Raw genomic sequence first — 27,193 nt, 5'->3', positions numbered from 1 at the left:
TGATATTGAGGCTTGTGAATGTTGTCAGAATCGTAATTGATAGGCACACAAGCAGGACTTGCTTTGGGGTGCCATCGTGTGAAGGTCTCTCAAGAGGAAAAGGTGATTGAGACTTTCGTCATAGGCTGAGTATGAGGTGAAAAGTTGGTTGGTTGGTCTGTCCTTTGTTGAGGCCCTCTAGCTTTTGTAATTTAGTTGAAAGTAAATTTATTAACTTGTCAATTTTTTGCAAGTAAAAAGATGATTTAGAACTGTTATCTCCGAGTAAGGAATGGTCCGTTTTATCCCCTCCTTACTGGTTCATGCAGTTGGTGTCAGAGGATTCTAGCTAAAATTGCTATAAGCAAAAGATAGATTAATGCTGCATCTGAAATTTTTATAAATAAGTCTATTGATTTAATGAACTCCCTCTAATGAAGGGAGTTCATACTCTCCAACACCATTGCTGCAGTTTGTATTCACAGATGATGCTGGATTTAGGTATTGTGCTTGTTTTCATAAAGGCTTGCTATTTTAAGGAGGTGTTTCTGCTCTGAAGGAAGCTGTGTTTCTTGCGGCAGTTTTGGAGCTTGCATCAAGGTATGGTGCAAAGTGTAGATCTCTGGCTTTGTTAGCATTCACTGGAGGTTGCATAGAGATGACATGTTCTTTTCCAATGTGTATAAGCAAAATTCATTAGCTCTTTTATATTTGTTTGTCACAGGGTAAACTAAGAAGTTTGAAATCAAAACTTGTTGACCTGAACGATATAGGTAGTTCTAGATAGGCTCAAATCTAGTAGGTAAAGTTGTCAGGATTTTGTAATTTCTTTATGACCATAGGTTTAATTCCGAGGGTAATGTTTGAAATCTCAGTACAAGGACACTTCAGTATTTTACTCACTGTTACCATATGTATTGTTTTTTAAAGATTTTAAATTTTTATTTAGTTTATCTTATGATACCCATAACTAGAGTTGTATTCAATACCCATATTTATAGTTAGAATTTACTATATAGAAAGTAATACTCTTAAAAAAAAATCTTTCAGAAAGACAGTAACTTCCCCGTTGGGCTCCCCAGGTTGATGCTGTGCCGTTTCACAAGGGCAGGTGCTGATGCATATGTAAGACATTGCTGGAGTAGCTGATTTACTGTATCGTTTTTGGTCTGTTTTATAAACAGAATTTTTCATGGAGCCAGGTGTTTGACCACCATTGTTTTGGTAGCCTGTAGAATTTCTGTCTGAGAACATAAGTTGCTGAATCATTCTTACCCTCTTGCTGACTAACGTGGGTTGTAGTTCAGTATATTCAGCTTCTCTAATGGCTGCAGTGATGTTACTGGGCTGGGGTCTGATTGAGCCCAGGGTTCAGAAAGTAAGTGTGAGCATTCTGTTTGGCTCTTTCCAGTGGCATATTTTTGTTTCCCTCTCCTTCACTGCACTGTCAGTGCAAAACAGCTGTTCCACAGTAAGTATTTTTCACGTTATGAGCAACTAGGATTGAAATAATTTTAGAAAGATCATCGTTTATGGGCTGTTGTTTTAACACATAGAACTATTGTGTGTAATTCTCCCAGTGTCATGTAAGACTCAAGTTCATTGTGGCTGTATTTTAGCATGCAAATTTCTGATATTAATAATAATTAGCAGATTGAGACTTCAGGTCATGATCTCCTAAATCTTGCAGTGAGAGCTTGTTTGCAGTGATACTAGTACCAAACTTACCCTGATTAAATACAACATACATTGCTTTTTAAAACTATTTCAAGGCTACTGTGAAGAATGCTGCTGGTACTCTTTGTCTTTGCAGAAGGCTTTTCTCATTTGATGATTTGGATTTTTACTGTTTCCTTCAGAAACGCTGTACATGGTTTGACAAAACTGCTTTTTTGTAAAATGAGAAACAATAGAAAACCGGATGAATGAAATGCTGAAGTTTTAGTTTGGTTTTACTTAAAGCAGTGGTATATCCAAGTGTTTGATGAGGAAATTGTGGCTGCACTAATTATATCTGTAGCAAGCACAGCTGCCAAAATTCCTGCTTGATGTATTGTTTTGATTGCAGAGATCCCTCTTGTTTACTATATCTTCCCTTGTTTGGGAGAGAGTGATGGCAGAATCACTCTCTCACTGGCAGAGGCTGCATCTTCCCTGTCAGTTTTTGCTGATACAGATGCACCCCTTCATAGTTCATGATCTTTCCAGTAACGCTTTCTGTATTTTTCTTCTCATAGCTTTCCTTTGTTCCTTTCCTGAGTTTAGTGTGAAAAGTGGCTGGAGTGTATTTCTAACAATGTTATTAGAAACTCTTGAGTGTTTTGTTCCTTGATTTGTTTCTTCAGACACATTACTTTGGTGTATTCCCTAGGTTGTCTTCTTCCCATGCTGCTGAATTTCTGAGAGAGCAAAAATTGATTGATACACTGCCCCAAAATTCTGTATTCTGATTTTGGACCAAATACTTCAGTTGCTTAGGAGTAGCAAGCTTTTTGTTCTTAGTCAAGGTTTTTATTGTTGGGGGAGTGTTTGTTGTTTGTTTGTTGGGGGTTGCTTTTTCTTTTTTTTCATATTAGTTTTCATACTAGCCTAGGGCCCTCTGTAGTTCCACTGTGAAAATATGATTTTTAAACTGGAGCTTATGAAAATTAATTTTTGGAAAAATTATAAGTAGGAAACAACCTATAATCTCTTCTCACTGATCATTGCTATGTGTTTAGTCCCTCTGTGATTATTTCTTTTTGTGGAGGAAAAGTGTTAGTTTCAAAATATTAAGTTTCTTTTAAAATTGTGGTAATTAGTTATTTTTTATAATTTCTGGATATTTTTAGTAGATTTTTTTAATTGTGCCTTTTTTTAAAGGTTGATGGTTAAATTCAAATGCAGTGATTAGTATTTGTTTTTCTCAGTTTCAGGTTTTTCCAGAGTTGGTTCAGGTTATTGTTTCATAGCACTTTCTCATACCAAAACAATTTTGTGTGTAGTTTGTTTTGGAGAGTGTGTGCGCTTACATGAACATCATTTAAAAAAAAAAAAATTTTTTTCTTGGGCTTGGCATAAAATAGGATGATGACTATGTAAAATTGTGGAAAAAGTTTCCTTCATAGTTCAGTTGGTTTTATGTTTTCCTGCTACCTTGTTGCCTTGTGTAAATAAACTACAGATAAAGCTGCATACTCCTCTCCTGAGGTGGTTTGGTCCCGGGAGCATCTGTGTTACTGGTTCTCCCAGGGCTCCACCTGCCTTTCGGTTTGTTTACCAGGAAATCAAGATGTGTAAACTGCAGGAAGCACTGTTTGACCCTCTCCGACGGTATCTCATTACAATAATTGCTAATCTCTGAATAAGACAGCCATGTTTTGTGTGTAGCACACAGGGAGGTTGTGGTAGATTTTAGATGCTTTCTCAAACACAGCTTTTTCAACGCTTGCTTGGATTTCGTTTCCGGGATAGCTTTTGACAATAGGCATCTGGCGACCTTTGCGCTCTGCGAACTCGGGCAGGATAGCATGTGTGCTTTCTTCCTTCTTGGCTGAGAAAACCCAAACAACAGAACCCCCCAGCACCACCCCACGGCTTGTTTTGGAGTGCTGTCACTGCTCTGTAGCGACAGGATAATGGCTACTTCCTGATTAAACCACTCTCCACAGTAAGCTGTTCGTGTTCTCTCTCTGTTCTCCTGTGCTTCCTCCCCCCGCCTTCCCTGGGTTATTAGTTTTTGAAATGTTTATAGATTGAAAAAGAATATAAAAAAATTATATAGAGTTGCAAATTTGATTTTTTTTTTAAATTCTAAGACAACTACTGCTTTTTGCAATGCTTATCTGATAGTAGTGATGAGCAAATATATCTGATTTTCATGAGATTTAAAAAAAAACGCATTAAAGTCTATTTAGGTTTCAGACAAATGGTATTAACTTTATGAAACATTCTGGTGAACACTCATTGGACAAATACAGTGACATAAAATGCGTGTTTCATGCACATTCTGAAGTGTATTTCATAATCTTTTTGTCACTTGCAGAACTGTTTCATGTCTAACAAACTTAGTCTTCAAATAAAACAGAAGAGCCTTTTTGTCAGCTTTTCTTATATGACTGTGTAAGTGCTGTTTCTATCTGTATTTCAATTGATGTATTATTTTTACTTCCAAGTAATTTCTCAGCTCTTGCTGCTGAGGACCAGGAGAGTGTGACAGCTGTCACTCAGTGTGCAGGTCCAGTTTTATTTTGCTTAAGATCATCAGTCTGACAGATTTCATGTTTTAAAACAATGGTTGCAGTGCATTTTTGGTCTTACTCGTCTCTGTTAAACAGGTCTACAGTGATTCTTATTTTTATGAAGTTTGGTCTTACGTTACGCTAATATAATTGGCCTAGCATTTGCAGTAGTGCTGTACGTGCCATGATGAACGTTACTGGAGTTCTGTAGCAAATAATGCCCATGCATGTTCTTGGTTGTTTTGTGCAAATTTAGAAAAGTGCTAAATCAAATTTTGCAGTTCCAAAATAAATTAATATTAAAATGATATTGTGTTCTTGGTACCAAAAACTTCTTTCTTTTTCCCCTTTGTAAGCTAGAGTATGAAAAAACCTCTAGTGAGTTCCTAACCAAAATTATTGTTGCTCTTCAAAAGTCCACTTTTTCTATTATCGTGTCTTACTGTGGAAATAATTTTATGTACAATTTCGTTTAGTTACAGGAGGTATCCACTACATTAACAGAAACTGGAACTGAAAATGAAATATGGAGAAAAAGTGTGATTCAGTTAAAAGAAATAGATGTTTTTATAATAGATGTTTACAGAAATAGGTATTTTTGAATTAAATAGGTATTACTAAAAAAATTGTGGAGTAGACAGCATATATGAGAAATCTGTTTTGTTCAGACTGTGAGAAGAGTAAGTAGGTGAGGAACAGTGTCCCTCCAGCTTGGGTTTGAGAGAAGTTTTTGGAGGTGCTTGACCTATTAGTTCACTTGAGTTGTTAGCTATAGAGAAAAGGGTGTGGACAATGGAGTGCTAGAGCGTGTAGATACAGGTCTATTTTGAGGAGAACAAGGCAGGAAAAATGCCAAGGGGAAGAAGAGAGGAGAGATTCAATCTACATTACTTTGTTAGAGGGCTCTCAGGTAGTGCAGACCTGGTATTGATTTGAATTGTTTTTTCCCCAAAATACTTATCCATGTATTCTGAGGATTACTGAGGAATGAGTACCAGTCACTGTTCTTTATGAAACTATGACCTCTTCATCTTGAGAACATTAACAGCAAGGTAAAGGTTTCACAGGCTAGCTTTAGGTTTCATACATGTGCTGCTTCCCTTACAAGCCCCTTAACACTGGTATTTAATTCGGAAGCCCAGTGACCTGGAGTACTATTCTGTGCTGATGTCTCTTACAAAATAAAATTCCATTAATGTTTTTAACAAATACTGAACTGCTCCTGTTAATAGATAAACTTTATATAATTTGATGTTTCAAATAATTTACTGTAGTGCTTAATATTGACACTATCTGTGAAATGTCCTAGCTTGGGTACCAGCAAAACATGTATTGTCTTCCAGCAGATTCCCTTGCTGTCCAGCTGGCTTCTTGTATCCCTGCTCTATTTTCTCCAGTGTCCTACAATCCTGGTGTTTCAAAAAAGTTGAATCTTTTTGCACATTCCACCACTGTAGAGGCTCTTAAACTCACAGGTCTGTGCCTCACAGCTGACCTTGTTGGCTCAAAGCTTCAGCCTAACTTACAGAACCAGATTCCTGCAGAACAGGTGGAACAGTCCCAATGGGAGCTGCTGAGCTGCAGCTCCTGGGCTACCTCCCTGCCTGGGGAGACGGAAGTGCGGGAAGCAGCTGTGGTCAAGGAATAAAGGTGCTCTTGCCACACAGGGAAGGACAGATCCTAATCCTGGGTCCAGCCAAAGGACCTTGTGGTGCGCCTCTTGTATCGTCCTCTCGAAGTGAGGAGGGTGGCGGGAGTTGGGGCTGCTCAGGCTTCCTGCTCCCCCACCCCTCCAAAGAGCCACAGTTTTGTCTCTTGCTCAGATATGACCATCACTGACTGCTCGTGTTTGCAGAGTGCGTTTGAATTCGGAAAGAATGGTTTGTGGGAGTACCATGTATCAGTGTTAATCTTTAAATGGTTTCCAAGCTTTGCCAAGAAAACAACACCCCTACACCTGAAATAGCCTCCTGTGTTTTAACCAGTGTTCTTTAACCATGTAGGAAAATGTAATGTTTAGCATGTGGCTTTGTTAGGAGCCTGAAATCTAGATACAGTACTTTTGTTTTGTAGATAAAACTATAGATGGCTTATTATCTTCTTTCTTTCCAGTATGTGGAAATAAAAGTGTGATCTGTCAGGGTTTTTTTATGTCTAACCACTTCCTTTAAGCGTGTAAATAACATCAAGTTGTTAGATTTGCATGTGCTTGGTTTGTAAAAATAATGTGGTGAATGCAACCAGCAAGGTTAGTCTTCTGACATGGTAATAGCTGCTGTGGCTTCTGTTGAATCTTGATTTTATTTCTTTGTATCTTAAGAACTCTGTTATTATTGCCTCTAGTTCCTCTGTTTAGATAAAATTCAGTAGACTCTGTTGTTTTGTGGGGTTTTTTTTGTTTGTTTGTTTGTGGTTTTTGTTTTGTTTTTGCTTAAATCCTTCAATTTTATAAAAAGTATTCTAATGCCTTTAAAACTGGAAGAAACAATGAACAACCAACCGAAGAAAGATATTTTGGAAGAGGAGGTGGATGCCAATGATGCCGCTGACTCAAAACAATGGCTCTTATGGCACGGAGTGCTTCCTGCTAGAACTGGTTCTGGGTTTCCAAAGATCCACCTGAGTGCAACTGCATGAAAATGTGGAAACCGTTTATCTGTGTCTCAGCTTATTAGTGGGAACCATTACATTCCTGCTAGATGACGCCACAAGGTGTTTTTGAGAGTTCAAAACTGAGGAAGTAGCATTCCTCACTGATAAGTTTTTAGTCAAAGTGCCAGAACTCACTCAATGACATGAGAGGCCGATAGACTTCTTTGCTGTCATGTGGGTTAAAACTAGTTTTCACTGGCATTGGAGAACTGAATGTACGATTTAGCTGTTTGGCATTTTCTCTTTTTGTTTAAATGTAAGATGATATTAATGTTAGAGTAATGAGACTGAAGATTGGTGCTATTCTAAGACAAAATCAGGACCCAGTGCAAAGCTTGGGGCTGCTACAGGTATACATAGTAGAGATTTGTTTCTCCTGAATGCTTTTCTGGAACTCTGACTTGGTACTCGAGAATTCATTTCTCATCAGAGTTTGCTGGTGGTTTTAGTTTTTAGCAATATTTAAAGGTGTAGAATAGTAACTTTAATTGTTAGGATGACAAATCCAAAAAAGAAACCCAGCAGAAACAAAAAAAAAACCCTCTAGACCATTTGTTAGGAAGGACTGACTAACATCCAAAAAACCCCCTCTAGACCATTTGTTAGGAAGGACTGACTAACATCCTTGCCCTTTCTTGCTTGTTGGAGTATGATGAGGTATTATGGTAGTCTGTAAGTTTAGGACTGCAGGGTAAAAGAATCCTTTTCTAAGCATCCTCTTTCTTATGGGGGAGTGCCTGCGAACTAGCTCTGAGCTCATTATTTTGACACGTGTGGAGTTCATACGCTCAAACAGGTATTGGATTTGTAGTTATTTCTTCCCCAAATTATCTTTAGCTTATGCTTTTAAAGGTTAATTGTTCAGAGTTTTTTGTACTCAGTCATTTTTTTATATGCCATTTTTTCCAGCACAAGGTCAAATAATACCAGGTGGGCAAAATACATTGTTTGTAGTGAGTTCGAGTGGTCTTATATATGTTAGAGCAGATACTTTAGGCTTCAGAAAGTTAGCCTTTGGTTTAATGCCTTCCACTGTTATTTGGCAAAGACTGGTGAAGATTGGCAAGGTGCAGTTATGGAAGTACTAAAAAGCATGTTTGGCACAAGCACTGGTAAATTTTAACAGTTGTCAAACAAGCCTGTGGCAGCTTTTGCTTTCAGAGGTTCAGAAGGGCACTTCCTCTGTAGGTGTTTTCTGAAGCTCTGCTGGTCCCTGTAACTGGAGATAAGCCTATATTTTGAGCTTGAGATGAAATCTGGCTTTTGAACCATGGGAAGAGGTGTACGATACAATGGCTAAACAGGAGCTAAGTTTCTGAGTGGCGAAATGTCAGAAGAAAAGCAGAAAATTGGCCTCTGGCAGATTGAAATTTAGGTTTTGGAAAAGCAGAAAAAAAAGGCATTGACTTCAGCTGTTCCAGTTTTTTTTACTGATTTTTGAACTACTGTTGCATAGGATTTCTAATGTGGGTTCCTGTTACCTATTTCAGAGCCACCCTAAGCAAGAATTTTTGCTAGGTATTTAAAAAATGTTGTATTGTTTATCAGTATCCAAAGATTGAATAATACTTTATTATTTTAAAAACTACAGAGGTAGTTATAGATACAGTTTGCTCAGTACCCTCACAAATTGAATAATAGTATAAAATGCTAAGTCTTGCTTCTGCAGAACAAGATGTAGTACTACTAGAATCTAGTGCAGATGAACCAAGTATTGAAGTCTCATAACCAGGATATTAAAAAAAATAGGTATGTGGGACATGAAAGATTGACCTTTTACATAGAAACTGGAAACATGTTAAGCTGAACTGTTATGCACAAAAATAAAAAGTGGTATCGATCCCAAGACAATATAAAATGTTGCAGTGATTCAGGCACATGGTGTGACTTTTGGGGATGGTCCTGTGCAGGGCTAAGGGTTGGACTCTATGATCCTTGTGGATCCCTTCCAACTCAGCATATTCTGTGATTCTGTGATTTTTTTGTTCATTGGTTTTTGGTGGGTTTTTTTGTTTGTTTGTTTGTTTGGGTTTTTTTGAGCAGAAAGGTTTGTAAAATGTTGTTTCTGAAATGATGAATCATTTGTTTCGGTTTGGTAACAAAATCTGTTGAAATTGCCTTGGATATTTACTAAACTGATGCCAGAGAATCTTTGCATTAGAATGTTCTTCAGAACTACTATTGTTTCAGCCTCTAAAGTCACGATGAGTCCAGGCTCTTCATGAATTTTAGGAGGTGCCAATACTTACTTTTGTTTAACATCTGCTTACAAGTATTGGGATACAGACACATCAAGTGCTGTCATCTCCACTCTGTGAGCGATGTCTCCAGGAGCCTTAACGTCTGCACTGTAGCACTGCCACCCTGCTGTCTAAATTCTGACTGCTTCTCTTCTTAGATGGGTGGGTTGCACAGCTTTTCCATTGGTGGAAGTATCTTAGGGGATAGGGTTCCTCTTTTGTCACCTGATTGAAATTTGCTGTGCAGCAAGAAGTGACTTGGGCAGCTGCTTTTGTAGGGTGACATTTGTGGCTGCATGTGTTTACATCTGTGTCAGAAGCTATCACCCATCTATTTGTTGTGTTGTGAGGGTGGTGGTATCAACTTTTCCTTTCCTAACCCAATGTAGAAGTGAAAATAACAGAAGGTGAAGAGGTGCTTATTCTTAAAAAAAGTGGTGACTGCAAAACATGCATGTATAAAGTTGATAGGCTCATACAGAATAACAGATATTGCAGATAGATTTGACTTCAGGAGAGTAGGTTTAAGTTAGATATTAGGAAGAAATTCTTTACTATAAGGGTGGTGAGGCCCTGGCACAGGTTGGCCAGAGAGGTTATGGGCTCCCCATCCCTGGCACTGTTCAAGGCCAGGTTGGATAGGCTTGGAACAGCCTGGTCTAGTGGAAAGTGTCCCTGCCTGTGGTGGAGTGCGTGTATAACGAGACGAGCTTTTAAGGTCCCTTCAAACCCAAACTGTTCTATGATTCTAATTATATGTTTATTTAAACCAGACTCTTAGTGTTGTTATTCTGGGTTTGAAATGTTTGTTTTAGGTAGAGTCGTGTCACTTCAGCATTAAGTGCCTCTCTGCAGTGCTGTGTTGCCTCATGGGTACCTGGTATGGCCATACACTTTTTGTGGTACGAATTGGGTGGATTAGATTTCTTGCCTAGCATTATGCAGCTTTCAGTATTCTGAGGTTTATCCATAAATGAGGCTTATGGGGGATTGTAACTTAACCTGACCTGTGTGCCCCTCCTCTCTCCATGGACTGTAAAGCAAGTGAATTATAATGCCCTATTCGTAAATATTCTTTCTTTACCATAATCATGAAGATCGTGAAATGTGTGAATGCAGAAGTATTCAAAGTGACATTTATTTTTAACTAAAAGGAACACCATTACTTGTAAAATAGGAGAAAATAAATTTTTAAGTTGCATCTAAATTTGCATGTATTGTTTAATGAAGAATTTATCCTGTCGGATGGAGTCAAAAGAGATGCATTGTTTAAAATGTCATTTTATCCTGAATCTATTTAAAATGGCCAGTGTGTATTACCAAATAGTAGAATGGCAGCTGTATCCCTTCTCTGTTTCCATTTTTTGCAGGCCAGTCCTGACTCAGTTATACCAAACTTAAGAGTTGGATCTGCTTTGAATTGGCTTTTAATAAGTCACCTTATCTGGGTAAAGATTATTGAAAAAACATTTATGGAATTGTGCTTGTGATTTCATGAATCTCTTCACTGCTGTGGAATCTGATGCAATAAAACAGTGAGTTGTTATATCGCTGAATCTGGTCTAGTATGAGGCAGGGGAGGGCTATAAAGCCCATTTAGAATGTAGTGCTGGAACATACAGTCTGGTTCACACAGTGTAACTGGAGTAATGCATTAAGAGTATTTGTGAGTAGAAGCGTCTTTGTAGTTTGTATGATACCTATGAAACACAAGCCAATCTTGCTGTTGATTTACTAAAAAAGGTTTTATTATGGTGGTTGATTTACTAAAAGAAATTTTGTTGTGGTGACTTTTTTCCCTGGAGAGCTTTATGTAAAGTGCTTAGAGTAAATTATTGAAAGTGATGTAATAACAGTGACATTCTGCAAAACTTGGAATATTTAGCAGCTGACTTGGCCTTTAAGGTTTGTACAGTATTTGAGAAATGTAAAGTGGGTCTCAGTAATTATATTGGCACTTCTATTTGAGTTTAAACATCTCAATGTGTAAAACACTGTAGCTGTAGTAGACTGTGTGGAAGGTGTGTGAGCAGACCTGGTCACCAGAGCAGGGAGCCTCTGGTGTTCCCAGGTGGTCTGTGGCGAGCTGCAGCCCTTCCTGTGGGGACCTCACTTCCCTCTCTACCAGGTTTTGGTCAGGGCGCTTGCTTGTTTTGTGTATTTTTTCGCACATCACTGGTTTTATCCCCACTCCTCCTTGGTTCTGTGGCCCTTGTGGGAGGTGTGGAACCCACAGATGCTGCCTGGCCTGCTGAGTCACCTCCCAGCCAGCACACAGGCTCTGCATTCACCTCTTGAGCACTGACCTTCTGGGGCATTTCTCATCTGTGATGAACTCTGCTGTGCTGGACCGTCTGTTCGGAGACACTCTGACGTGCTTCCCTTCAGCAGCTGCAAGATCTCTGGCGTCAGAGCTCTCACTGACACAAGAAGTAGCTGTGGACTTGGTGGTATTACGATGTGACACAATTAAATACCTTGTGTAAGGCAAGAGAACACGAGATGTTGTGGAACTCTTCCATAGTTGGCTGTCAAATAGTTTTTTCAAATTTCCCATGGTAATTGAGGAAGATTGAAGCTCATTTTTACCCAACTGCTTTTTCACTGTGTTAGATGTAATAATTGAAATAATGAAGCAATACACAGGAGTGTAGAGGTTAAACTGGAATTTGGAGGTGAGTTAGTCTAGTGTTTAGATGTTTTCAAGACACAGTTAATAGTATTCACATATCCCAGCTAACATTTGACAGGATGCCATTTTATCCATGATACTATCCTATGAAAGGAGTTACTTGTTAATACCTGTTTAAAACTAAGAAAGGTTTGGGTTTTTTTCTGTGTTAGGGTACATGTCAGCAAAGGTTTTAAGCATAGAATACGTAGCTGATTTATTTTAAACGAATTTCAACTTGTTACATTTGAAAATGATTCGATTGTTGTTTCCTTTAGTAAACATTTACCTGTTTTTAGTGTTTCTGTTTTTATTAAACATTGGTAATTTTTTTCCTTTTTTTATTTTTCCCCAGAAAAGACAACCTTTTGCTTGTGTAAAGTTTCATGTTCTTCCCTTCTTTGTTCCTTTTTACTGAGAAGTTGCTTTCTGTTTTCATTGGGTTCAGTTGCATTAATGATTATTATTCACTATGAAAAATTCTGAGAAAATAACTGGACTTTCAGGCAAGGCATTGAGAAGGCTGACATATATCACTACACCTGGGAAATAAAAAAGTGGTTTTTTTCCTAGCTTTATTTATTGATTTTCTCTTTTACAAATATGAGAGATTAAAAAACAATCATGAAAGTTCATCCTAAGTATTGACTGACAAAATACATTACAATGGAACTAATGTCTAATTTATACTTGAGGTTAAAAATAACAAGGATCTACTGTAACTGGTATGGACTTTTTTTAGTCACAGAACGCATTAGGTCTACAGTGTAATTATTGCTGATCCTGACTAATGACTGTTTCGGGGATTATCTCTTTTGGAGTCAGCCATCTGCTGTGGTTAGAGTAATTAACTAAACATAATTAAGAGTTGACTTAGTTTGAAATCAGAAGTATGTATGTCTCTAGGAAAAGAATATAATTTCCTCAGTTCAGAATAATTCAAAAATACCAATATTCCAGTTCTCTATTAAAGATTTAAGCAGCTAAATTAGAGGTTGAAAAAGCACCTCCTCAAAAATACCTCCCAGCCCCCTGCAAACTGAAATAAGAGGGGTGAGGGAGAGGAAGAAGGGGAGCCTTAAAAGGGCAATCTGTTACTGTTCTCCCCGTTCTTATGTGATCCTGTGTTACCAGTTCAAACAGATGGCTTATGTTGGTTAAAAGCTTGCAAGTAAAGCTAAATTTACATTTCTGTATTAAAAAAGTATTGATTTGCCAAGGATATCTTCCTATTTGTGATTCAAATATGGATTGCTTGTAGGTGGTTCTTAGCTATGCTTACTTATAAAACACGTTAGATGGTCACGTCTGAGGAACTACAGGCCTGTCGGCCTGACCTCAGTGCCTGGGAGGGTTGTGGAGCAGATCATCCTGGGTGCAATCACATGGCACGTACAGGACAATGAGGGGATCAGGCCCAAGCAGAATGGGTTTATGAAAGGCAGGTCCCGCTTGACCAACCTGATCTCCCTCTATGGCAAGGTGACCCACTCAGCAGATGAGGGAAAGGCTGTGGATGTGTCTACGTAGATTTTAGTAAAGCCTTTTGATGCTTCTCTGACAACCTTCTCCTGGAGAAGCTGGCTGCTGTGGCTTGGGCTGGGGCACTGTTCACCGGGTTAGAAAGTGTCTGGACGGCCAGGCCCAGAGAGAGGTGGGGAGTGGAGTTACATCCAGCTGGGACCAGTCAGCAGTGGTGTCCCCAGGGCTCAGGATTGGGGCCAGTCCTGTTCAGTATCTTTATCCAAACCCTTGACGGGGGGATCGAGTGCACCCTCAGTCAGTTTGCAGAGGACACCAGGCTGGGCGGGAGTGTTGATCTACCGGAGGGCAGGAAGGTTAGAAAGGCTCTGCAGAGGGATCTGGGCAGGCTGGATCGATGGGCTGAGGACAACTGAATGAGGTTCAACAAGGTCTGGGGAAAGGAGGCTCCGGGGGGACCTTCTGGCTCTGCAACTCCCTGACAGGAGGGGGGAGCCGGGGGGAAGTCGAGCTCTGCTCCCAGGGAACAAGGGACAGGAAAAATGGAAATGACCTCAAGCTGTGCCAGAGGAAGTTCAAGTTGGACATCAGGAGGAATTTCTTCACAGAAAGGGTGGTCAGGCCTTGGCAGGGGCTGCCCGGGCAGTGATGGAGTGCCCACCCTGGAGGTGTCCCAGGAAGGCCTGGCCATGGCACTCAGTGCTCTGGGCTGGGGGACAAGGGGGGCATCGGGCACAGGGTGGACTCCATTGGCTGGGAGGGCTTTTCCAACCATTTAGATTGCCTTCTGTGATAAAGACTTATTTTAATGCTGTATTATTCTACACAACATTACAGATTTATTTTTTTTTTTAGAAATTCAAGAGTTCTGGATTTTTTTGAGGGGGAACGTAAGTAAAATAAGAAGTGTCAATCCTGAGTTTTGAATGAAGTTTTCATTAAAGCTTAGAAGGACCTCCCCTTTTACAAATGATTACTGCAGTAGTACCATTTGGATGTGTTTCTAATTTTCCTTATGCTGTCTGTAAATACAGTAAGTTCACGTAGCCATACTTAAACAATGAGTACCAAAATACAACAAATTTGAATTTGTACAAGGAATGCTTGTTGGGCTCAAATAAGTCCTGTCATTCATAGTGACTAAAAAAATACTTAGTCATAATTATTTGTGTCTATTTATAGGTCTCTATATACTAACAATAGTACATTTTTTGTAGCACGAAATAACGCACGTGTTTGCAAATGCTACAGACTTACTGCAGATGCAAAGTTAAACTATAATCCCTTTTGAAAGGGATTTTTATTAATTATTATCCTCAAGAATAATTCTAAAATTTAGTAGACATACATGTATGTAATATGTGGTATACACAGTATTTTTCAGTGGCCTGCCTCCACAGAGTAGCAGTTTAGATTAATTATAATCACAGATTACTAAAAATCCATGTATTCTTTACCTGTGGATAGAAAATGTTTAATTGGAGGAAAATATGCATTTAAGAGTTCAGAATTAAAAACTAAAATGTTTAATAATATTTTTCCTTCATAAATTATCTGAAGGAAATAGGTTTTGTGTTTCTGCTGTTGTTCGGAAGTGAATAGTCATAGCCTTCATATTCAGTATATTAGTAGATACTTTTTTTTGGTGACATATGAGTGTAAGTAGTTGATTTTTCTGTGTTTGCAGAAAAAAAAAATTAGTTTTCTTCTGCGTGTGTGAAAATGATGTGTGATAAATTGGGCTGTAGACTAAAAGCAGTGAAATCTTTGGGTGTTGTGGTGGGCAGAGTGGCTGTTCGCAGGTGGTGCAGAGGGTGGGCAGTTCTGTGTGACAGACTGTACCTTTGCCAGCAGAGTTTTCACTTTGCCCGAGTACTGCCTCTTGTTCTGCCAGCAAAGCCTCCTCACTTTCCAGTGGTAAATCTGAGAAAGGGTGTTGCCTCTGTTCCTGGGAGACTCCAGGACAGGAGCCGGTTTCTTGGGAGTTTCCCTGTTCAGAGTTCAATGTGCTTTGTCTCGTTGCTTTTTTAATAATACAGGGACTCTGAGAAGATTTCTTCCTCACCTTATTTATACTCTGATCCTGACTCACCGTCAACTGACGCTCTGGCAGATTTAGTCAGAGAGTCTGTTGATGCTGCTACCACTGTGCTAAGACATCACTGTCTTGACTGCGTTTTTTAAGTATTTGAGAAACTACTTCTCAACAACTAGTGTTTTTAAGAATAATTTTACTATCTGTTTTCCTTAAAATTGCACATGCTTGTTCAGTGAAATAAGTCTGGTAACTTTTGATTTAGACAATTCATGGCACAAATAAAAATTTATTATTTTGTATGAGAAGCTCATGAGGAAACAACAACAAAAAAATCCCCCTACCAACTTACAGGAGTTCTTATACTGCCTTACCATAATTGCTGGGCCTTTCCTTAAATTAAGAGTCTACAGTATGGACTTTTTGGCACATACTACAGGTTCTTTAAAGCTGGTGTCTGTCAGAGAGCAGCAAGAGCAGGACTGCTCTGCGAGGGACAGGCTGGCAGTTGAGGATTATGCGGGCAGGGCTCTTCCTGGCTCCGGCACAGTCCCACAGGATCTGGACACTGCTGGTCACAGAGTTAGACATAATAACGGAACCTGTCAGGCCCAGGGCCCATCTCTGATGTTGTCTGATCAGGAGTGGCAGAAGATGGGAGCTGATGCTGTCCTAGAGGAAAGCTAGAATGTGATACATGGGATCTTGGTAGGAGGGCTGGGCATGGGCAGGCTGCGGAGTGTGGACTGGCTCTGGCGGGGGCTGAAGGGGCCAAGCTGGGCTGAGCTGAGCTGGAGCTCCCTGGCACAGAGTGTGGGTAGTGGTCCCAGCTGAGGCCGTAGGCCTTCAGGTAGAAGTGTGATCGAACTCTGAACAGCACTACCCCATTCCCTTAATGCTGCAACTTGGCTGGGGGCTGTTAGTGGGATGTACTTCTCGTGTGAAGGTCTCGTAGGAACCTCTCAAGAATTTAGTACAGATCCTGAGACACAGTTAGCAGAAAGAGCCCTGTAGTCCCTTGTGATTTCCTTTCCTGCCATGGAGGAGAGACATTTCTCTTCTCTCTTACAGACATGGAGTCTGGAGAGCGGTTAACGTCACCATCAGCCTCCTCTGCTGCAGCTGCTTCCACTCCAGCATCGTCGACACCATCGGGAGCTTCAGAAGGATCGAAAGGTGGCCTTTCCACGGGAGCTGCGACACTGAGTTCCACAATCAGCACATGTGGTAAAAATGACTCAAGTCTATATTGCGGTGTAATTATAGTGTTTGTCAACGTTTGTAATTATTATTACAAGTCAATATAAAACGGTTGCACAGATGCATCAGAGAAAAATGTTTGAGGTTTTTTTGTTTTGCCAAGCAACATTCATTTCCTGTGAATACATTTTACATAGTACTTATTTATTGAAGGATTGAAATTAATTAAAAATTGCCTCTTTAAAATGTGAAAAAATTTCAGTTCACAAGGCTGCCTTGAAAGCAAGGGTCAAGTAAAGGGTTGATCTAGCAAACTCTATGCCACTTTCAGATTAAGATCTAATAATCATCATGTTCTCAGCGTTCAAGCCCAACCCATATTGTATTTTTATATTTGGATGAATAGTTTCTTATAATGGAACTTGAAAGGGTCTTGGATAGTCTTGACTAGAATGAAACGTCTTGAATCACAAACATGTATAAAAGATTTCTCCATGCAAGAATCTAATTTTTTGTGAATGAAACTCATATTTCAACTATGTCATCCACAGAACAAGAAATGGTAAATAACTCTTCCCTGCTGCTTCTCTCTTCACTTTTGAAGAGATGATTTTTTTTTGAGAACGTTCTTTTTGTTAGCCTGGGTTTTACTGATTCTTATGACATATATTGTAAATAAAAGTTTTTTCATCTTAAATTCATGGTAATCCACTGCTTTCAGAACAAACTTGGTTCTTGCAGTAGAGTGAGCAAAAGTATATTCTACAAATTGAAAAAAATCTTCTGCCTTGATAGTACAGAGTGAGTAGATTCCAAGTTCCCTCCTACATCCTGCACGTATTCATTTGCAGCTGCCCCGGGAAGAAAAGTAGGAACAAGAATGTCTGTGTAGCTAGAGTTATGTCTCACCTGTTTATTTTAATTTCTCTAAAATCAGTCAGAAGAATTCTTGACTAAAACTCTTAATGAATAAATAACAACGTATCGTATTTTTCAGTCCTCCACTGCAAATGCAGCTCCAAAAGCATTTTTTGGCTGTGTTCATTAGCCTGTGCTATTTGAATTGGTTCTCAGTGGTGGTCCCCAGAATGTAGCAGGAGTTCATTAGCATGTGGCTATAAATGTGCAGTTCCACCCTGAGGATTTCTGTGACTCCTTTACCTCTCCTTGCTGCTTTTGCTTTGTAGATACTACAGGATGTAATTTTGTATGTCCTGTAACATTGCATGTATACATAAGACATATGTTTGGTCTGCCAAAATTCAGTAAGACCGAAGAGATGAATCATGTAATAAAAATCCTCAACTGTCAGTCTTGGTCTTCACTAGAAAATCCCAGTACTTCTTCAGTAAAGGACACTGAAAAATTCTATTCTCAACCTTTATTTTAAAAAAAAGGTCATTTCTGTCTGGTGGCTAATGGTCATAAAGACTGATAGTAATTCTCAGGATTCATTTTTTTGATGGTCAGATCCCTTGCCTGGCTGCATCTGATGCTTTAGAACATATATATTTTGTCAAAGACACTTTGTCTTCCTAAAACCAAGCTGGAATGTAGCTCACTCTGTGCTGTCCCATCAGTTTTATTTCTGAGTATATCTGTTTCTGTGCTGACACAGTGCACTGTGGTTACTGTTGTGTCCACTCAGAAAAGGTATAGGCTGTCCTAGAGAAATCCCACAGAGATGTTTATGCTGTCAGCCAGCCAAAGACTTTTCCCGTGAATGACCCGTCACTGAAGTTGTAAGATTCCTGAATGTACAAGCTACTCTGAAGCCAAGGTAGACTAATATTTTAGCCTGTTCCTAAACTGAGGTGTTCTTCGCTTCTGTGATATTTAAAAAAACCCCATGAATGTCTGTCCGATCTCAATCTGATAATTAAATTATCTTAAAATTTAAAAATGCATTTCTCTAGTATCTAATAAAATAATTTTTTTTAAGAATGAGCAATTATTCTTACTGAGAGAAGGTAAAGGCATCTTAATCTATGCATTAGATTAGAGAGATTCTTTTAATTCCAGTTTATCTCTTTATTTTCTTTGCAGCAATCAATAGTCGACTTAGTAGTTTCTGCAATAAATTTGATTGCATATTCTATCAAGTCCCCACAATACATGGTGAGTTAGGACTGGCAGTCTTTATGCTTTGCCAGGGAGATTAGACTACAAATAAATTATTTTGGCATATTCCCAGCTCAAAAAGACAAAGCACCTGTGTGAAACCATTACGGAATATATCACATACTGTTAGTTTAATTGGTTAATACAGACTAGTTGCTGAATAATTAAAGCATTCTGATCAAGTAAACAGGAACTTTACGTGCTTTCTTCTTGTTCACCCATTGCTGAAAATAAGAAGACGCATTGGAAAAGTAAATTGACTCGAGAAAGAGGTTTAAATTCACCCTCACAAGAATGTTAGCAACTTTGAAAGAATATAAATCAACAGCTTTTTCTCATATGAGAACCATAGTTCAGTGTTTTGTGTCTATGAGAGTTGCCATGTTATGGATACTTTTTAAAATGCAGCTTAGGGGGGCTGTGCTCTGTGTGTGTTCATTATATTCTTACCTCTTCAGAGTTAATCGTCACCAGTGTTTGTGCCTAAATTATGTATCATCTTTCTCAGTAGTGTGCAGTTTTATCAATCCCTTTCTAAATTTTTTTTTTTTTTGAAAATTAGTCCAAGTCTAGCATCTTTTAGCCTATGATTTATGAAGAAAAGTTGAAGAATGAGTTGAATCCTTCTGTGTTTGGTTCTGTGAGAGCATATTTGGAGTTTATTAAAATGCCTTGTGTTTTTGAGGTGCTTTACTGAGATATGCAGTGCTTTTCATTTAAATGAAGAGTTTTTTGATGTTTCTCTATTTGTATGAAGGCTTTTGGTTTTCAAACCAGTGTTGGACTGGGTGATGTTACTTATGTATGTATAAACCATTTCCAGCCTTTTCCATGCTTTGCAGCTTTTTACACTGAGAGACCAGTACTAGGAAATCACTGACATAAGTAGTTTGGAATCATGCATACAGAGAGTTAGGAAGACTTACTGGTGTTGGGAGGCATGTAGAACGCAAACTTTGCTACCACTGTAATGATTAAAAGACAACAGAGAGAGGAGGAAAATACACAGTAATTTCTGTCACCCCAAGCAGTTCTCAGATTTGCTGTGTAAGGTGGAATTCCCTTAAATACCACATTATTTTGGTATTTCTGCTGATTGGCACATTGATACTTTGTGTTTATTTAAGTATTAGCTCTTTTGAAAAGCTTGTATTGCACCATGAAGTTCATTAATATTAACAAAGGCATCCACAGTTATTGTTCCTTGTTACTAAGAGACTGGCATTGTTGAAATGTGCGTTGCCCTTTGGAGTAACGCTCTCAATCATTATCTGTGCAGTGGCTAGTAGAATTTCAAAAGCTGAGCTCAAAAATATTTAACCTATTTGACGTAAGGCAAGAATGTTAAGGAGTGAGGTTTAATATGAGTCTTAGTTATGTGGAGCATGTCTGAGGTAAGTTAGTAACTTGAAGAGCAAATTTAATAGGAAAAATTAAGGAACTAATAGAATTAATTGCTAAACAGACTGTTAGTGTTTTCATCCAGTCAGAAAGCGGGAAAATGCCATTACAATTCAGTTTGTTATTACAAGACTTGGTTTCCATTTTTTCTTTATTTTATTTCTTCCATGTTTTTAAATGCGTATTTAAAAATGGATGGCTTCTCTTTTCTGGACACATTAGATAATGGCTCAGCTAGCACACAGTGCATCTTTTTATAAGGCCATAGTAATGTGTAATATAGTGTAAAGTTACCAACTCTTTTTTTTTTGTGTGATGAAGAAAGATGATGAACAATCTCAAGTCCTCAAAGTATTATGAAACCTTGCAGTGCAGTGTTGCTCATCAGCGTCATTAAGAATCACCACTGTTGTCTGTGAGAGGGAAGCATTGTGGAAGAAGATACAGAAATGAGGTTTGGGTTGGTTGTGGTGGGTTTTGAGGTTTTTTTGGTGATAATTTACAAGCTGATGTTAAAGACATTTGAACTACGTTCAACAAATGTAGAACTGAAATACAGTGCATTCAAACTCAGGTCAAAAGTATAAGGAAATACTGTACACATCACCTGCCATAGTTAGCATCAGTGCAGTTAAGGGCAAATGAATTCCTGCTGTTCTGTTCTTCTGGTTATGTATGCTTTTATATCTGGGAATTCCATGCTTTGTCTTCCATCCCCATGTTCAGGGTATCTCAAAAATTGAAGTTTAACTGTGAAACTCCTATGAAGTTTCCTTTATCAGGATTATAGAATTTCTGGTCCTTTGTTTTTTGTCTCTCATCTATATTATTATGAATTCTTGCCTTGTCCTAACTTATGAACACGTCGTGACTTGCTATACTGTGCTTGCTCTCTTCTGTTCTGCCCTTTCCCAACCTTCCAGGTGTGCAGCAGCTCAAATAAACTCTCTTTTTACTTCTTTCTGGTCACTTCCTGTTTTCTTTTTCCTTTTCACTTCTTTTTTCCTTTCTGCATTACATTCACTCTCCTTACTGTTTAAAGTATGCACAGCTCCACCTATGCTTAGGTTTTACCTGTAATTTTTACAATCTAGCTGTGTTGGTTTTTTTCTCTCTTGTATTTATTTTCAGAATGCATATAAATAAAGCTGATGGCTTTAATGCCTTAAGACCAAAGTTGCTGCAGGAAATGTGTGTCGTTTGAGAAGTTCCAAACTGTTTTGTTTTACCTCTAGATTTAATAAATCTGCTTGCTTGCTCTCTATCTCTCTTGATATCTATATGAATGCATATATATATATACATTCACGTATTATATATATGCATATATACGTATATGCAATATACTTACTGAAATATTGAAATACACTGTTTAAACAACTGAAGTTTGTTTTCGTTTCCTTTGTGGTGCAGAGTGGTGGCGAACAGCAGACACGCACTCTCGTCCCGGGGCAGCTTTTTTCCCACCACTCTTGGGAATTCCACCACTGTTTGCACCTGCTGCACAGAATCATGATCCTGCTTCATTCCACTCGAGAACTACGGGAAAAAGTAGTCGGAGCAGTACAGACAAAGGTAATGGCTGCAATTGTAGAGGGAGTAATCATGTTGAACTTCTGCACATGCAGAAGTTGGAATTTGAGCTTTACCTTTGATCATTCTTCCCACTTGTAAACAGTTCTATAAAAATTGATCCTGTTAGCTAAGCATGAGGCATACATGTGTGAACTTTCAATAACAAAATATTCTTTTGCTAATATTTCCCTCCCTCTTCTTCCTTAGATAGTGTGTCTGTGACTGAGTAGTAGGGAAAGGTTTTCTTTTAACGTTTGCAGTTTCTTTAGGAGGCCTTGCAGAGTGACTCCTGTTCCTGTACACATCTGAAGTAGGCACCAGGCCTTGTTTGTGGGGAGCACGGAGGGAGAGATTGCTGCGGCTGCAGGGTATTGCTGAAAAGAGCCCCAGGACAGCATGTTCTTGCTCTTCAGTATTTATGTGGTATTGCACGCCTTTGGAAGATGTGAGATACATTGGTTTGGTGTTTGATACTAGGTCTGCTCAGCTTAGAGGAGAAGAGGCTGAGGATGACCTCACTGCTGTCTGTGGCTTCCTCATGATGGGGGTGGAGAAGGAGGTGCTGGGTCTCAGCTCTCAGGTGTCTGATGAGAGGACACGAAATGGTATAAAGCTGCAGTGGAGAGTTCATGTGGGTGTTGGAAAACGTTCACAGAGAGGGTGAACAGGCTCGTTTGGACAGAGCTCTTAGATCTGTGGTTTAACTTAAGTTGTCCTGTGTGGAGTCAGGAGTTGGACTTGATGGTCCTGACAGGTCCCTTCCAACGCAGCATATTCTATGATTCTATGACTTTTGAAAATGGACAATTTCAGATTTTTTTCTCCCCCCTCCCCCCACCCCGCATCTCTTACAGCATTAATTGTGTTTGTCCTTTAAATCATGGGTGTTTTGTATGTTTAAACTAACTCCAAATTGAAATGACACTTGGATAACAAAGTTTTGGTATATGTGGGGAGTAACCTGTAAGTAGTCTAGTATGTTGTTATGTGTTTATGGAAGCTAGGTTAGTGTGACTGGAGCATCTCAAAGAAAGTATCTGCTACTTCAGATTTATTTAAGTGTCACTTTGTGAATCTGTCATCTTCAGGTGTAAATGGATCACTGAATGGGAGCAGTACCACTGCAGTGTCTGCTGTCAGCACGTCCGTGCTCTCCACGAGCATTGCAACGTCAGCAGGACAAGGGAAAGCTGTGACCTCGGGAGCAGGAGGGCGCAAATACAACCAGGAGCAAAGCAAAGTTCAGCTTCTGGACACCAGGGCTGACAAAATCAAAGATAAGGTAAATACACAGAAAGAAACTGAAGATTCAGACAAAAATTGACGGAAGTGTTCTGCAAACAGTAGCATTTTTAAGCGTTCTTTCCGAGCGCAAAATGTTTTGGGTTCTTCCTCTCTTTGCCTGTTTTTATTTTTTTTCTTTTGAAATTTCAGTCAGCATGCTTGTCAGCATTGCTGTCTTCTCCTTTGTGCAACCATTTGTCTTGAACTGTAAATTCTGTGTGATTGATAGACTTTCTTTTGATGTGGGCACTGATTTTAGACTCCAGTTTCACTTGATTAAATACTGAGTTGCTGTAAGATGATGGACTAGATGGACAAGTAGCTTTCTTGAGAGTGTTTTGCTCTGTATCTTAACATTTAAGTTTTCTGTCTGGAGCAGATAAGTTTCAGGTTCTCAATGGTTTTGTTTCCTAAGTTCTATTTGTAAATTTTCTAATACTGAAGTGGAGGTGGTTCTTCCTAGTCTTACTCGACATTTGTAATGCTGACATTTGTAACTTTCCTCTGAAACTTAGAGGTAATTGGTATTTGTAAATGTAATGATTTGAACAAGCTTTCCAATGAAAACATAGAAAATACTCTAAATGAGAATTCCATCATGAGGAGGATTAACACACGCTACCACCACCCCTCCCCCAAAAATCTGTATTTTTATTTCAGTGTGCTAGAATGAAGCCATGGCAGGAATTGAAGTCAGAGGAATAAGTAAGGGGGCATATGGGAGTATTTTTTGCTGGGCTTTGTACAAATGATGTTACATTTCTAAATTTCAAATATAACAGCTCTTGCCTCTTCTTCTAAAAGGTATGGTTTATTTTAAAACATTTTAGCTATACTTCTCTAAATGTTCCTTTCTTTAGGATTTTGTTTTTTTTAGTATTCATCTTCTGACTTCCTCAATCATCTCCTTAGTTGTAGTTTCCTTTTGAGGATGATATCTAAAAAAATGTAAAAATAAATTTTTAGGTTTTTTTTTTTTAAAGAAGGCAAAGCGGATCCAAACTGCTTTTTACAGTTGATGAAAATCTAAAGAGTTACATTTTGTGCAATGTTTTCTTCCTGAATTGAATTCTAGTCCTGTTGTCCTACCATCTTGGGGAATCCTCAAGTGCAGTCTGATAGTAACTTGTATTCCGTGAATTTTTTTGCCTGTAGTGTTTGAAAAACAACTTCTCAGTTGATAGAAGCATTGATCATCAAAGTTGTAGTTATAAGTTCTCATCCAGTTTCTTTTGTCTTGTGCGTGTATGTGATGATTCAAAGGGTTGTACGTAACAGTGATAAACCAAAAATGTGTCCGAAAAGTGACTTTAACACTGTGTGGGATCCTCACTCATCACGCTGTATTTGTGGCGTATCATGGTATGTCTGTTGAGCAGAACAGTGTTGGAGGTAGATGTCATTGTGATGCTCTGATACACTGTCCGTGACCAGGCCTTAATTTGATGTATTGCTTTGAAATGTAGCGATGCCAACTGTGTGTGGTCAGAAGAATACTGCAGTGGAACTTTGTGACCAGTTTTTAATTTTCATCATCTTGTGAAACACTTTCTCTTTTAAGGACAGCAGATCACTGTAGTCCAAAGTCTCACTGTTCTTTGTTCCAAAGATTATGTGTAATAATAAGATTATGTAACAAATTAAAGCTGAACCATTAACAGAGAATTCATCTTTCTGGTAGAAGCCTAGAAAAAAAGCAATGGAAAGCTCTAGTAACAGTGACAGTGATTCGGGCTCCTCTTCGGACACCTCAAGTGAAGGCATAAGTAGCAGTGACTCGGATGACCTAGAGGAGGATGAAGAGGAGGAGGAGGACCAGAGTGCTGAAGAGAGTGAAGATGATGAATCTGATTCTGAAAACGAAGCACACCACAAAAGCAAGAACAAGGTAGGTGTAACACCCCACCCTGCTGCTCACAGTCCTGTCACTGCAGGCTGTTTGTGACAAACTGACTGTTCCCGTCTGTGAAAAAATAGCAAGCAATATTTAACTGCATGTTAATAAATGCTAAGAATACTTTTTTTAGGTTTGCTTCAGAGTTTTCTGTTTATGGTTTTTTTTGCTTCCTTTGTGTGTGAGCATGTCTATGTATTGCTGTTCTTTACGGGCTAGGAGTTTAAGAGCTGGTAGACTTATGTCTGTTGTAAAATAGGAAATACAAAGAAATTAAGTACTGTGTGTTAATAGTGCATTGGAAATATATCTTTATGGATATTGCTTCAGCAGCTGGTTTTTTCCTACTAGAATGGTTACTTTCCCTAGTAGGCAGCAGAATGAGAAGATTTGAATTTTTTTGTATCCTGTTAGGTTTACAGTCAAAAATACATTTAAGAATGACCGTGATTTAATACTCCTTCTCTAGTAAGCATCGTCTGCACATGCTGAAACTATCTGGGGGAAAAAACCTAACTGAACAATAAATATATTACAAGACTGGTTTTAAAATTATTATTGTTGATTCTCTGCCTAGAATAGTATAATTGTTTCATGGAGACTGATCATATGCGTTGTTTTTATCAAAGGATTTTTAACTTCTGTAGTGAACAGTCAAAAATTCATATTTTGCAGGTGCTAATGCATAGTGATGTAACAGATACGAAAACTGATGGACAAAAACCACATGAAAAGTCTCAAGAAAAAAGAACACACCAGCAGATACCTCTTGTGTCTGATTCCCAGACTCACTCATCATTCCAGTCCCAGCAGAAGCAGCCTCAGGTTTTGTCACAGCAGCTTCCGTTTATTTTCCAAAGCTCTCAGGCAAAGGAGGAATCTGTGAACAAACACACAAGTGTAATACAGTCTACAGGATTGGTTCCTAATGTGAAACCTTTGTCTTTGGTACATCAAGCCAAAAAGGAAACCTATTTAAAACTCATAGTTCCTTCCCCTGATCTACTCAAAGCAGGGAATAAAAATACCTCTGAAGAATCTCTCTCTTTGACCAGCGATGTCAGATCAAAACGGGTGAGTGAATGTTTTGATTATTTGTGATCTGTGTTACTTGCTTAACAAGATGGAACATTGTGCTGCCAAGCTCTTTTAAATACAATGTGTTAAAATTATAAGAGTATATTTTTTCATAATCATGAAGTTTTTATGTGCTTTTAAAGTTAATCTGGATTTCTGAATGGTGTAAATTAATTAGATTGTGTGGGTCATGCATCTCTTAAGGACAATGTGCAGCTAAAATCAGTATCAAAATAAGGAAAGTACTCATGGATAAATCGTGTGGCCTGGATATTTTTCCTGTGCTTCTAGTTTCAGCGAGAATGTTGATTTAATGCTTCATGTATCTAGTATTGTAAGTGCAGCTTCATTTCAAGTTGGATAGTTTTAAGTCAAAGTAATTAAAATTACCTGTTTTAATTATGATTTTAAAAAAAGAAGCTGAAAGCCTTTCTTAAAAAATGCTCCATGTAACCTCGAGTTTCGTTTGCTCTTTAAAGACAGATATTTACACGCTGATAGCTGTTAAAAATCAGTAGGGCTATTTCCATAGATTCTTAGAATCCCAGCTTGGGTTTGGGTTTGGGTTTGAAGATGCCTAAAGACCATCCAGTCCCATCCCCTGCCATGGGCAGGGACACCTATCCCAGGTGCTCTTTAGCTGGTGATCCTCTTTTAGTGGTTTGATTTCTCTGAAAGATGTACTGGAGGTATGCATTGTGTGAATATTTATTTTGGAGGTTTTCATTAATTTCAGATTCAGTTTTAAATGTTAGTAAGTTCAAGAATGTATTACGCTTGACTTTATTTTTAAAAATTGATTGAAAAGATACCATCTTTATCCATTTTATTATATTTTCCATCAAAGATGATGTGAGGTTTTTTTCTTTGTAAGAATCTTTAGACTAAAGACAGTGTAAGCTTTACATGCATTTCTGAGCCACTACTGATTAAGTTTTACCTGGCAAACCTTGAAGAACTACTTTTTCAGTTAAAAAATTAGTATATCACAGCACTTATGACTAATGCCTTCTCCCCACCCCTGTTTATTTTTTTAATAAAATTTTTCTATACCAAGAGTCTTCTGTTAGCTTTCTGCTGGTATTGTGGCTATTAGTGTTTAAAAATGCATTATCTGGCGCTTTTAAATGAAAAAATTATTAAAGGTAGTTTTACATTCACTAATGATATTATTATATACAGAAATAAGTAGTAAGTGGGGGTTTTCCTATGCTGGTACACAAGAGTAGTCTCTTTCTAAAAATTACTATTTTCAAGAGACTTAATATATTTATGAAAGTCACTGTCTAGAGTAATATAGCATGTGAAAAATATTCCCTACATAATTTGGATCAACTTAGTCTTGATTTCAATTTGTCTTTT

General features: G+C 38.4%; 1 protein-coding gene across 17 annotated transcripts in view; it reads left to right on the top strand.

Moving 5' to 3' along the window:
* BAZ2B (bromodomain adjacent to zinc finger domain 2B) overlaps positions 1-27,193 on the top strand; it is a 113,396-nt gene that overhangs the window by 41,581 nt on the left and 44,622 nt on the right. For 12 of the 17 annotated variants that reach the window (XM_027734544.2, XM_027734543.2, XM_039380469.1 and 9 more), the window contains 5 exons: positions 16,351-16,506; positions 21,415-21,576; positions 22,665-22,858; positions 24,542-24,748; positions 25,430-25,828. In XM_027734544.2, the coding sequence (XP_027590345.1) occupies positions 16,353-16,506; positions 21,415-21,576; positions 22,665-22,858; positions 24,542-24,748; positions 25,430-25,828 (1,116 nt within the window). In that variant the 5' untranslated portion in view covers positions 16,351-16,352. Of the gene's footprint in view, positions 1-14,117; positions 14,135-16,350; positions 16,507-21,414; positions 21,577-22,664; positions 22,859-24,541; positions 24,749-25,429; positions 25,829-27,193 lie in introns of those variants that run through there. The other 5 variants (XR_005563244.1, XM_039380473.1, XM_039380472.1 and 2 more) reach the window with 1 other exon arrangement.

This window comes from Pipra filicauda, unplaced genomic scaffold (assembly GCF_003945595.2).
Source record: "Pipra filicauda isolate LSUMZ 115617 unplaced genomic scaffold, ASM394559v2 scaffold196_size3971931_pilon, whole genome shotgun sequence".
Taxonomy (NCBI): domain Eukaryota; kingdom Metazoa; phylum Chordata; class Aves; order Passeriformes; family Pipridae; genus Pipra; species Pipra filicauda.
The sequence above is the reverse complement of the archived record's forward strand: the minus strand, read 5'-3'. Positions and strand labels throughout refer to the sequence as shown.